This window comes from Littorina saxatilis, linkage group LG12 (genome assembly GCF_037325665.1).
Source record: "Littorina saxatilis isolate snail1 linkage group LG12, US_GU_Lsax_2.0, whole genome shotgun sequence".
NCBI lineage: Eukaryota > Metazoa > Mollusca > Gastropoda > Littorinimorpha > Littorinidae > Littorina > Littorina saxatilis.
Genome location: NC_090256.1, coordinates 3,640,200 through 3,653,096, shown reverse-complemented (window position 1 = coordinate 3,653,096; position 12,897 = coordinate 3,640,200). Strand labels below are relative to the sequence as shown.

The following is a 12,897-nucleotide window of genomic DNA, read 5'->3' as shown; positions in this document are numbered from 1 at the left end:
TGTGTTTTTGTATGTGCGGTTTTTTCTTTTACGCGTATGACCGTTTTACCCTACCATTTAGGCAGCCATACTCCTATTTAGGGGGATGTGTGCTGGGTGTTTTTATAACCCACTGAACTCTGACATGGATTATGGGACCTTTACCATGGTGCTTGGTCTTGTTCTTCTGTGTACACACCAAGGGGGATAAGTCACTACGAGGGCTAGGGGTCTTCTGAAAGTACTTCGACTCCAAGCTCCTGGCAATGCCTCATGATATATACAATGACGAATGCATACTGCAATCTTTCATCGTCGATGTCACAAAATGTCATGTATCTCGAAGTTTCCTCTGCATAAAAATGCTCTCCAAGTGTCATTAAAGAGAGTGTAAGGCTTATTGGAAGGTTTTTACAGGCGATAGGGACTTGGGGTCTATCAATCTTACACCGGGCAATATACATCAATCAGCCGTTTGGATGTTTCTAAACGGCTCCACCCCCATCAACTATTTATCATCTCGAAACACTGGCAAAAAGAAGTTTTTGTTTTTTTTAAATGAAGGACATATTGCCCCATTTCTACCAGGGGAGCAGCGTACAGTTACCTGAGAGCGGTACATGCATCATTACCTGTCCATGGTGTTTAAAGCCAAACATCATGGTAGTGGAGGGTAGATGCTACACCATGGCAATGTTCAATTTTCCACAGCTTCAAAATCAATCGAATTTCTGACAGCTTAGGGTGCCTGCCTGATGTTCCGTTCACTATATTTTTCGGAATTGACCCCTTACATTTTCCTGTTTTACATGTAAAGGAAAAGCTCCGAGGAACCCGTTACGAGAGCCTGGATGCTGCTGTCCGAGAGTTAGCGAGGGTCATAGAGGGTATCCACAAAAACACTCGCGCTGACGTGTTTGAAAGGTATTTTTACAGTTTGTTAAAGTGTATCGCAGCTCTTGAAGGATCATTCGAGAAAATGGCGTGATCAAATTAACGATGAGCTGTGCGATAATATGAGATTCTAAGGACTTTTAGAACAGCTTACGTAGCAGGTCTGCACATAAGTTGACCCGGGAGATCGGGAAAAAAAATCTCCACCCTTAACCCACTAGATGCGTCCGGGATTCGATACCCGAACCTTCCACATGGAAAGCTGATGTCTTAACCACTGGGCCACTGTGCCCGTCATAGTATGGCACATGGCAGATCAGCAAAACAATTCCCATCCTACACAGGAAGCAGCCAGGCTGTAGTTGTGTGGTATGTGTCCAAGTGGACAGCTGACTGGGCAACTCGGTGTTCATCATCCAACATGGCACGTGAAAACAGTAACTTTAAACATTCTCCATCCTACACAGGAAGCAGCCAGGCTGTAGTTGTGTGGTATGTGTCCAAGTGGACAGCTGACTGGGCAACTCGGTGTTGACATCATCCAAACATGGCACGTGAAAACAGTAACTTTAAACATTCTCCATCCTCATCCAAGCGTGATTTTAAAATGTTGTGCCTGTTGTCTGCTGGGAACCTTTTTTAAAAATTAATTTCCGCAGCATTAAATTTCAGCAGTAAGGTGTGTGCATTTTTACAAACACTTCAAAATATCATCAACCCCCTTCACTTAATTCCTACTGTCTAATCTGTAACTAAAACATTATGATACCTGAATGTTGATGATGGTGAAGGATAATTATAACTCGTGTGTGAATCTTCTGGCATTATTTTGCCATGCTCATGAAGGGATTGTCTCACCCGTAAAGCAGGTTTGAAATATCAGAGCAATTTAAAATGCATCTGAATATCAGCAGCTGGAAGTAACACTGATGATTAATGAGGTAACTTAGTTTTGATCAACATTTGTGCAAAGTAAAACAAGAACAAAACAGTTCCAGGTAAAAACATGCTGCTTATCGTTGCAAATTTTAGAACTTAAATGCTGAATGACTAAAAGCAACAGAGATCAGTGTACAAAAAAAGTTACAAAATGTCATAACTGAAAAGGTGAATTTGTTTAACATAAAAGACATGAAAGCACCACCAACAATGGAATGCAGAATAACCCCTGAATCCTTGGGGCGCTATTCAATTAAATTTATAGATGCTATTCCTACAGTCTGCTTTTAATCTCTTAAGTGCAGCTCTATTTAAAATAAAATATGCTATGTATAAAGCAAGAACATCTAAATAAACAAGTGAAAGCGCAGCAAGCAACAGCTACAGGTATCCTCCTTTGTTGCAGAAATGTTGGCAAAAACAAAGTGGCAGAACTTTAAAATTTAACAAATAATTTAGTATGTAAAGTTCTACAGTGCATGCGTGAGCTTTATAATGCCGACATCAGTTTAAAGCAAAGCAAGCATATTTCATTTAAAATCAAAATCAGCAGAAAAGCTGATAATTAAAAAGAAAACAAAGTATTGAATATCAGCACATTTCTCAAAAAGATACTCAAACAAGAAGCTTTTTGAATTTTTATATATATACATTGTATATATATATCAGATGAACAACTTGGTCGTGCACATGCATACAACTTGCCTGATATAAAACAAAAGGTAACAAAACTGAACACATGCTTTGGTCCAATCATTATGCAAATCTCCAGAGACACAAATTCATCCCTGCATTCAACGGATAACAGATCACAGTTTTTGCAGGTTGTGAGCCCGCATAAACTATCGCTTCATTGGCAGCTCCATTTCTACGTGTTATCTGATACATGTACTGTTTTTGTGTAGAAGCCGGCTAAACCCGGCAGCTGCTATAAAGAAAGTAAACGATCATTTGATAGCCTTTTCTGCTATAACGCAGTGCCCAGCAAATGATGCAACAGATCATGCACATATAGACATTTTAAAATGTCAAGAAAAACAGCTCTCCCTTTTCATTTTATACAGTCAGCAGGAGAGCCACTAGATGTTAACACTGCACTTCCGAATACAGAAAGATTACTGAAAATGTTGCAGAGCAGTCGATCATCATTGTGCTGTTTTGATTTGAGGTCATGATAATGCTAGAACCTGTTCGAACAGAAAGTTAGCACCAAAACTAGAACAGCAAAGTACTCCAAGTACTGAACCAAACTGTCACTCTTGTGATGAATTCTTAGCATCAAAATTGTGCATGCCGAGTTTCGCTATAAATGCAGCTCAGCTTTGATTTTCAAAACACAATGCAACTAAGACTTTTACTGATAATTCAAACGTTCTAACACCAACAAGGAATAAATCAGTTGTAAATTGCTAAACCATAACACCAGTCACAGTGGGATATAATAAGCTATTGTGAGAACAACAACCTCCGGCAGTGATAGAAAAAAATAACAAGTGAAAAAGAAAAAAGTTTGATTGGCAATTTGGATATTTTGACACATGTTTGGCAGTAAACAGAACCTTCCAGCACCATAGGTTTTTCGTCCAAATACAGTTTTCTTTGGAAGATTTTTCACGGGCAAAAGACTAGTGTCATGATCATTTGGGATAAAGGTGTCATCTGACAAATCATCATATGCTCCCTCCTTTTTTATCCCGTTTGTTGAGGTCTAAGTTTCACCATAACTTGACGTGATTGGTTGGCGTGATATACAGACCCAATTTGGAAAATGGCTAGCATGATCACTGAACATTTAATAAAAAGATACTCTCCATCGAAGGATACCTCCACTCTAACTTGATTGGCATCCATTTCATGAGATGATCGACAGCTGTCAGTCACAAACTCCTTCTCCCGTCCATAATCAGCATGTGACTGCTGATTATTCTTCCAGCATCAATATGTAATTGGGTTATCATTACAAATCTTTGCCAGTAACTTATCTTCAGATTTGCCGGATCAAGATTCACAGTACATGTATTGTACAATGCATTTATCAGATTCTGCTTCAGAAAGTCAGTAAAACCGCCCCTCCAAACTGATAATTGTGATTCCCACGCCCTGACTGAAGATCGATAAAATCAATAAAGAATCCCTCTGCCTGCTTCTCTTATCTGGTGCAAGGGGAAATGGAAAAAAGCAAGGAGGGAGGAAGATTTAGACGGGAGTTCAAGGTGTGGGAGAGGGGCAGCAGTTAACAAGTTAATAAATCTGGGATGGAGAGGACAGCCTTATCTCTAACAGCTCTGGGCTATCCTGAACCCTTTTAAAGCCTAGGCCAAGCAAGTTGTTTTTAAAGCTCTGCGATTGCAACTTTAGGAAATTCAGCATATAAACTCATCATGTCAGATATGCATCTCAAGTAATTGTGTAGGCATTACTTCCCCAGTAGTCAGTCAGACTTTAGAAGATGGAACGTACTGCATGTGGCATGTTGATCCAGTTCTAGAAAACTGGCTTGAGGTTCAACGGGATGAACCCGAAGATGTCTGAGCACTGGAAGACCTTTATGTAGTCTAAAGAACAGAGTTATCCACTGAAAATGGTTCATGTGTAGAATAAGGTTTAAATGCTAAAAATATAGTTAAGACCTAAGTTCATACCAGTCTCGTGTTTAATTTGATTAATTATGATCAAGTTTTAAGACATTCATCAAAGAGTTCCAATGCAGCCTCAGGAATGTAGGGTACCTTTTTTAAGTACAGACGCAAATACATGTACGAGTACCTGGTAATTACTTACTGAGTTATCATTAAAACAAATAACAAATCAAACTTTTTATTCGCCAAGAATTTCTGTCAATAATTTCTAAATCATTCACAATTCAATGTACTTAAAAGCAAACCAAAAATGGCTGAGACCTTGGCAGTTTAGCCACTTCAGTGTAACCAGTATGAAAGTGGTATCTGTTTCATAAACAGACCTGAATTTCTTGAATCTCCATATCCGCTGAAGTAAAGCTGTGGTTTATTTTTTTTTTATTATTCTCTTTATTTATATAGCGCCTTATCCGAAGTTCAAAGCGCTTTATGCTTTTATACCTATATAATTGTCAAAGCTGGTTTTGACTAGCCCAAAAATAAAAGCCCTTCAACTCGGGCTTTTAAGATTATATACAATTTCATGTTTGTTATTGTTGAGGAAATTCCTCCGAAAGCGGCGTATGGCTGCCTTAATGGCGGGGTAAAAACGGTCATACACGTAAAATTCCACTCGTGCAAAAAACACGAGTGTACGTGGGAGTTTCAGCCCACGAACGCAGAAGAAGAAGAAGATTGTTGAGGAAATTATGAGAGTTTGGACATCAACTAAGTGTGTCAGAAGGGGGATTGGGAGAGAGGGGGCAGAAGGGGAAGATTTACTTGCTGGAGAGGATTTGCGACTTGGCACCACTAAGGGCCAGCACACTATTGATCCATCTAACCCACTGAAAAAAAAGCAACGGAAAAAGTCCTCAGCAGTCTAGGTAAAAGCATAAAGCAACACAAGAGTCCACGCTGTCTGCCGAGGTAATCTCCTTTCCACCGAGATTTGATGGCTTCTGAGGTAACTAACGCGCCATTTTGATTGATTCTCTGTCAGTCCAGCACCAAGACTGAAAGTTCCATCTCCGGTCCCTAAATACCATCACCAAGCATTCTCTCACACTCGGACAGTTCCCCCTTGGTAGAGGAAATACCATCACCAAGCATTCTCTCACACTCGGACAGTTCCCCCTTGGTAGAGGAAATGTGGCCAACACAAAAGTATTTCCCTGAAACTTATTTTAAGGCAGTCCTTCCCGTGTAAATGATTCAGCGCACATCATCCTCTAACCAGGCTTTTATGTGTGACAAGACCTTTCTCCAATTGGACATACATTGTGTATTAGCAACAATCAACAGCATGGTGCGGAAAGGGAATGTTTTGATGGTGTCCATCTACAAAATCAACTCATAACAAAATTGCCACTCTGCACATAGAACAACCAGGATGTTGATTAATGTTTGGTATGTGTCCCAGTCTAGGGATGGACTTGTCCTGTATAAAAGTATCAACACATCTGAGACCGAGAACTGAACTGTTTTCATGGGAAGGACAGTGCCTTTAAATTAAGAAATAAAACATTAAGCAGACCTGGTGAAACAAGCTTGATCTCCAGTGCGACAAGATCTGCTACTACTACAAGTAAAATGACGACGGTTTCACAGTTCTACATATATACACTCGTACTCATATTTCCCCGAAGCCTCACACAAGCAAAAAACATACAAAGCAGCACCTTAGCTCACACACAAGTCTCCGGAGTATACACAACCCGTACATTTTTTACCCGCCGCACCAAGGACCCTATGTCGGTCATGCAGGCCACAGTTCTATTGCTGGGCGAAGATCTGCAGTCCGCAGACAGACTCGATGGTGAAGCGTCCATGGAACGAGAGCTGCGAGACCCCGCCGACGACCTGAGAACCACGTTGATCTCGCCCGAGGACGAGCTTGTCATGTCTTCCTCCGTTTCCGGAGAGAGGATTTCACTGTTCGGGGAGGGCATCATGTGGTTGATGTACTTACTGCGACCAAGCCAATTCCCAGCAAAGCAACAATCCAAAGCAGCAGGGAGAGAAAGAGAGAATGTTTGAAACCTCTGTGGAAAAAGCGTAGAACGTGTGAGTTAACTACAGATGGTGAGGCGACATGAAGGACCCCCACTCAAGATACTGTCTTTGGCGTTTAAGTAATGCATCCTATTCAGCACTACAAATCTGCCCAGGCTTCTATGTGGGCTTTAGGGTTAGGATTAGGGTTAGGGTTAGGGTTAGATTCGCGCAATAGCGGACCCGCGCAATAGCGGCCCAGCCCCCTGACATCATCCTTTACACTTTAACATACACCAAGCTGCTTTCTATACAGAGTCAGAATTTGTTTATGAATCAGTTTCTTGGGATCGAGACACCAATACCAATTTGCAAAATTAATTCATCAAAAAATTCAACTGTACAGGAAACAGCCAGGCTGTGTTGATTTTAGGCATGACATGTTCCAGTGGAAGGATGCTTTTCTCACATGAAATAGATTTATGATGGTGATGACCGCGTACACAAGACGGACTGTTAAATGGAAATAATTAAGATTATAGTCCTGTTGATTATAGTCCTATTGATAATAGTCCTATTGATTATAGTCCTATTTTGAAGTAAGTCTACTGTGCACATTTCACTAGGAAGAACAGATTTTTTTCATCAATGGATATTTGTTTTCGATACAATCATGTTGTAAAGTTGAACATTAATAAAAATTAAGGCGATGGCATCTTTAATTTGCTCAAAAAAATTCTCTGTAGAGTGAGGCTCTTAAATTTTGCAGAACCTCTAATACAATACAATACAATACAATAACTTTATTAATCTCTAAAAGAGAAATTACATTGCTGAGCGTTTGTGTCCGTAATAATAACATACATAAAACATTCAAAATAAACATTTGTTCTTTGTCCTGAGAAAATATAGCACATTGGTTATGAGAAAGTATATTAAAAATAAATTAACATGCATTCACCATCAACAATGCACAAAAGAAAGTCAGCACCTTGCCGGTTATCACAAATTGTCTAAGAGAGTAGAATGCAAAACAAAATCAACAATACTGAAACAATACAGAACACTAACCCCGTGCATCAGAGCAACAACACCAGCATCTACCGCCCCACCTGAGAATTGAAGATGTGAATTGCAGATGGAATGAACGAATTTCTGTAGCGTGTGGATCTTGCAGTTGGTTGTCTGAATCTGTTGCTCCTGTCTGTCCGTCTACTGTCAAATTCCGGTCTGAGTGGGTGCGAGTCGTCAGCCAAAATCTTCTGTACCTTGTCAGTCAGTCGTCGTTCATGTGTTGATGTGAAATTGTCCTGCTTCCTCCCAACCACCCCACTTGCTTTCCTGATGAATTTATCTAATCTATCCCTGTCTTGCTTGTTGATGTTGCCACCCCAACACACGGAGCCAAAGTACAACACACTATTGCACGTTGAAGTGTAAAACATCTGAAGGATTTCTTAATGTCTGATGTTAAAAGACCTGAGTTTTCTCAAAAAGTACAGGCGAGAGTGGAGTTTCTTCACAAGGGCATCAGAGTTTGGTTTCCATGTCAACTTATTGTCTATAATCACCCCCAAATACTTATACTGCTCTACCTTCTCTACGACCTCCCCCTTGATCACTATCTCCCTGTGTACATGTTCCCCCCTCCTGTTGTCCATTATCATTTCCTTTGTCTTCCCCACATTAAGCTCTAAATAGTTGTTTTCACACCACCCCACAAACCTATCTACCTCCTGCCTGTAGTCAGAGGGTTCCTTTTCATTCATTATCTGAATGTAGTATTTAATTGTCTGTCCACTTAAAATACCACTCTGTTGATGTATTTGTTCCTTTTCTGTTCATTATCGCATTATTATTTGTCTGTCGACTTCAAAAACCACCAGGTTTTGTAAAAGTATTTGTTTTGTCTGAATAACTGTCTATGATTTAACATTTCAATAAATTACCTTTCCTGGTTTTTTGTTTTACTCTCTTGCTCTTCAGTTTATATACTGCTGCTGTCACCAGAATTACAGCCAATTGTAAAAATACCTCAGCTGTGAACAAAATGACTGCTTAGAGTTACTTCAAATAAATCATCACAGCATTTTGACTTTCTGCTCCCTTTAATTACCATGATCTTTACGTTTCAGTTGAAAGTAACACAGTACTACTGATGCAATCAAAGCAACTGTTCAAAGCAAAATTAATCGTGTTCAAATACTTTTCAATACAAGATATTTCTGAATCATACTCAAATAATGTAGAATACAAACGACTGTGATCTGCACCAAGAAAATGAATGTTGAAATGTGTACAGAAGAGAAAACAAAGGCAATAACAGTTACAAACGTAGATCATTTATTTTTTCAACAAAATATTATTTCTTCAACAAAATATTGTTTCATCTGATAACGAAAAACAAGCAAAAAGCTCCCTCTCTCTCCCAGTCCCACACACACACACACACCCGTCACTAACATGTCACCAACAAGCAAACAGTCCAGTTCTACACTATAAACGGCAAAAGTTAGGGACCGCCCTTGAAAAAACCAGCTGACTTCATCTGTGCCAAACTAATTGTTCCTAAGTTTATAAAACCAAATGGCTGTCAGGCCGTACACACCAGTGGATGAGCAATACTGTGTTAGCAGGAAACTGCTCGGGATCCACGGAGGCCTGGCTAGGGCACGAGACAGAAACTGCCAAACTGCAAAAAGTGGACCATTTTTATGCTGGCGCGTGGGCAAGCCTGGGCGGGAAAGATGAAAAATCCGTTATGCACGTGCAGGGGGGATGTGTTGAGAGTGAACTGTTGTCACCAGTTAGGCTTTCTGGCCCCGCGATTTTCCGCTAGCCACCATCTTCTCACTATGCCTCCCAGACGAAAGGTGACCACCTTCAACAAAGCCCGGGCCATCGCATGGCTGCAAGACGGCGTAAGCAAGCGAGAAGTGGGCAGACGACTTGGAGTGTCCCATTCTGTCGTGGTCAGGCTGTATCAGAAGTTCCAGGCCACCAACAGCGTTCTGGAGAGGCCCAGGTCAGGACGGCCTGGTTTTTTCAAGGGCGGTCCCTAACTTTTGCCGTTCAGACTATATAACATTTAAAGAAGCTAGTGGTAGGACAACAAACGGGGCTCCACTACATGTAGACAGCAAAAAACGAGTGAGGAGAGAAAAATGGCTAGGATTGCGGTACATGTATCACTGGGTTAAAACGGAAACAAAAACAATTAACACAATCACACATTATGTCAACAACACCAATAATGGAAAATACATTACTGCAAATAAAATGTGCAGCTTCTCAGATCTGCCTTAACATGAATTAACATCAGTTCAATGGATCCCACATACTTGCACACTTTCAACATTACTTTCTCAAAGGGGCTTCCTGTGCTTCTCATCGTTTTGAAATCCAGGGGTACCTGTGATGAAAGGGCACCTTTGGGAGAAACCAAGAGTCCCTACATTGCAGATGGCTTGCCATGACAGGTACTCCATCTTTGTAAAGACAATCGATAAAGGGGATACAGGTGTTTTCCTTTCTTGGGTGGGGTCAGAGTGGTCAGGGTGGTCAGAGTGGTCAGAGTGGTCTCATGTCACAGGTACCACTGCATGTACCCCAAAAGTTATGATTGTCTCTGCATGCGTTGCAACAACTCCCACATCAGGATAATCTTCACCTTGTAAATTTAGTTTCTAGAAATCCTGGCCACCATCTTGAGATTGATGAAGCAGCAGCCCCTGACTAAGCTACGTCGTCATGTTTTCAAGAAAATTGTTCAGTTTATTTTGTTAAATTTTATTTCTTGTCTGTCCGTTTACTTGAAAGACCACTGGGCAAAGTTGTAGTGAATGTTTTGTTCTGTCAACGATGAACATTCCATAAATGAACCATTGTTATTCTTTGACCACACCTGCTTCCCGAAAACACAGCTTAATCATGAGGCATGTATACTGCAGGCACTAAAAGCTTTAATTCTGTTCAGATTCACAATGCAATGAGAGAATAAAGCACAATGAACAACTCATATCATTATTTCTTAGAAGAGCGTATGACTACGACATAAGGGTTAACAGAAATGTATGAACAGAAATGACACAAATGAAAATTCATGCAAAATTCATCATGACTGGTTCTGCCACGAAGGAGTAAAAAAAAAAATCATACTAAAAATAGCACCTCATCAACAAAAATATCAAATTACGTGGAGAGTTCTGAGCTCAACAGCTCTTCTATACCTTAAACACAATTACAAAATAATCAGGATACAAAAAAATGAAGCAACACAAACAAAACTGATAATAAAGACAACACGCTCTGGGTAAAAATAAAAACCGCATGATTCGTATTCAAATGAAAAATCACTGGACAGGCTTCTTGAACCAAGAAACGAGTCTCCATGGCAACTGCTAAAATACTATTATCAAGACATCTTTAAGGCAATGCGCAGCAGTAAAATTAAACTTGGAGAATACATGGAATAATCTAGTTTTCTGGGTAGTTATTGAAGAGACTTATTAAAATAAACGAAAATAAATGTGAATACTAATGGGCACAGACTGTCATTGCTATGGAAACACAAGCCATATTTAATTTCTAGGAAACGGTTTTACAGCAACATCATACATCAAAAATGCATAATATTTGGCACAAAAATACACATGACTTATATCTACAATCATATAGAACGACATTTTGACTAAAGACTACAGTAGAATTGAAAATAATTTTTGTAATAAGGATTAATGAATTTCTAACCACATATTCATTAATCCTTATTTCAAAAATTAATTTAAATTCAACAGTAGTCTTTTGTCAAAATATCGTTCTATATGATTGTAGATATAAGTCACGTGTACCTTTGTGCCAAATATTATGCATTTCTAATATATGATGTTGCAGTCTATGTCTATTAGTATTCACAAATTTTTCATTTCTTTTTATAAGTCACTTCATTACCTACCCAAACAAGAAGGGCAAAGCCCATACGACTCACATGCTTTACACATTTTTCCTACCAAAATACATGTGACTTTGACCCAAGGTCAAGGTCATCCAAGGTCATGCAACACAAAGCTGTTAATTCAAGACATAGGAAGTACAATGGTGCTTATTGGCTCTTTCTACCATGAGATATGGTCACTTTTAGTGGTTCACTACCTTATTTTGGTCACATTTTATAAGGGTCAAAGTGACCTTGACCATATGTGACCAAATGTGTCTCATGATGAAAGCATAACATGTGCCCCACATAATTTTTAAGTTTGAAACAGTTATCTTCCATAGTTCAGGGTCAAGGTCACTTCAAAATATGTATACAATCCAACTTTGAAGAGCTCCTGTGACCTTGACCTTGAAGCAAGGTAAACCAAACTGGTATCAAAAGATGGGGCTTACTTTGCCCTATATATCATATATAGGTGAGGTATTCAATCTCAAAGACTTCAGAGAAAATGGGAAAAATGTGAAAAATAGCTGTTTTTTAGGCAACATTTATGGCCCCTGCGACCTTGACCTTGAAGCAAGGTCAAGATGCTATGTATGTTTTTTGGGGCCTTGTCATCATACACCATCTTGCCAAATTTGGTACTGATAGACTGAATAGTGTCCAAGAAATATCCAACGTTAAAGTTTTCCGGACGGACGGACGTCCGGACGGACGTCCGGACGGACGGACGGACGGACGGACGGACGACTCGGGTGAGTACATAGACTCACTTTTGCTTCGCATGTGAGTCAAAAACTAAGTTATTCCATGTATTCTCCAAGTTTAATTTTGGTAATTTTAGTGCCTCACATTGCCTTAATGCTGATGCGGTGTACTGATGATAAATAGTTTCAGTAACGCCTCAATTTTCATAACCTGAGATGGTAGCAGGAAATTCAAAGTGAACTCATCGCCTGAATGCACCTGTGATGAATTTTCCTAGTTTAAATGACTGTTCTTGATTACAAAACCTCTACACCAGCCTGGCATTCTTCAGGAATATCTATTCTTTTAACCTAACGTTATCCTGCACAATAGCTGTATCTTATTCAGTTATGATGCAAAACTGTTGAACAAATTTCTTCAAGCTTTTTTTATTGATTGATTATTTTCTGCAACAATTCTAATTTTTCTGACCTGATTTGTGAGTGATATCTGTTTATACACAGTCAACAGTACATAATTATCATTTCTTATAAAATAACCTCTTCATCCCAGGGCTGCATGAGACGATTCAAACCTGCATCATTTTGATACTGATAAGTATACACCTCCCCCGAAAGCAGGTATGACAGCCTAAATGGCGGGGTAAAAACAGTCATACACATAAAAACCGTGTGAGTTTAAGCCCATCAACAAAACAGAGAAAAAGATACTGATAAGTATACAACAATTATTTCTCATAAAAATGATCTCTTGATCTCAGTGCTACAAACAAGATTCAGACCTGTATCACTTTGATGCTGATAAGCATACGATTATTATTCCTCATAA

General features: G+C 39.5%; 1 protein-coding gene across 2 annotated transcripts in view; it reads right to left on the bottom strand.

The window, feature by feature from the left end:
* Positions 1-12,897, bottom strand: part of LOC138981079 (nicotinamide/nicotinic acid mononucleotide adenylyltransferase 3-like) — a 70,106-nt gene that overhangs the window by 2,782 nt on the left and 54,427 nt on the right. The window contains exon 9 of one of the 2 annotated variants that reach the window (XM_070353905.1): positions 6,155-6,401. The exons of the other annotated variant lie outside the window; for it this stretch is intronic. Coding sequence (XP_070210006.1) covers positions 6,155-6,401 — 247 coding nt within the window. The remainder of the gene's footprint in view (positions 1-6,154; positions 6,402-12,897) is intronic. 2 annotated transcript variants of the gene reach the window in all.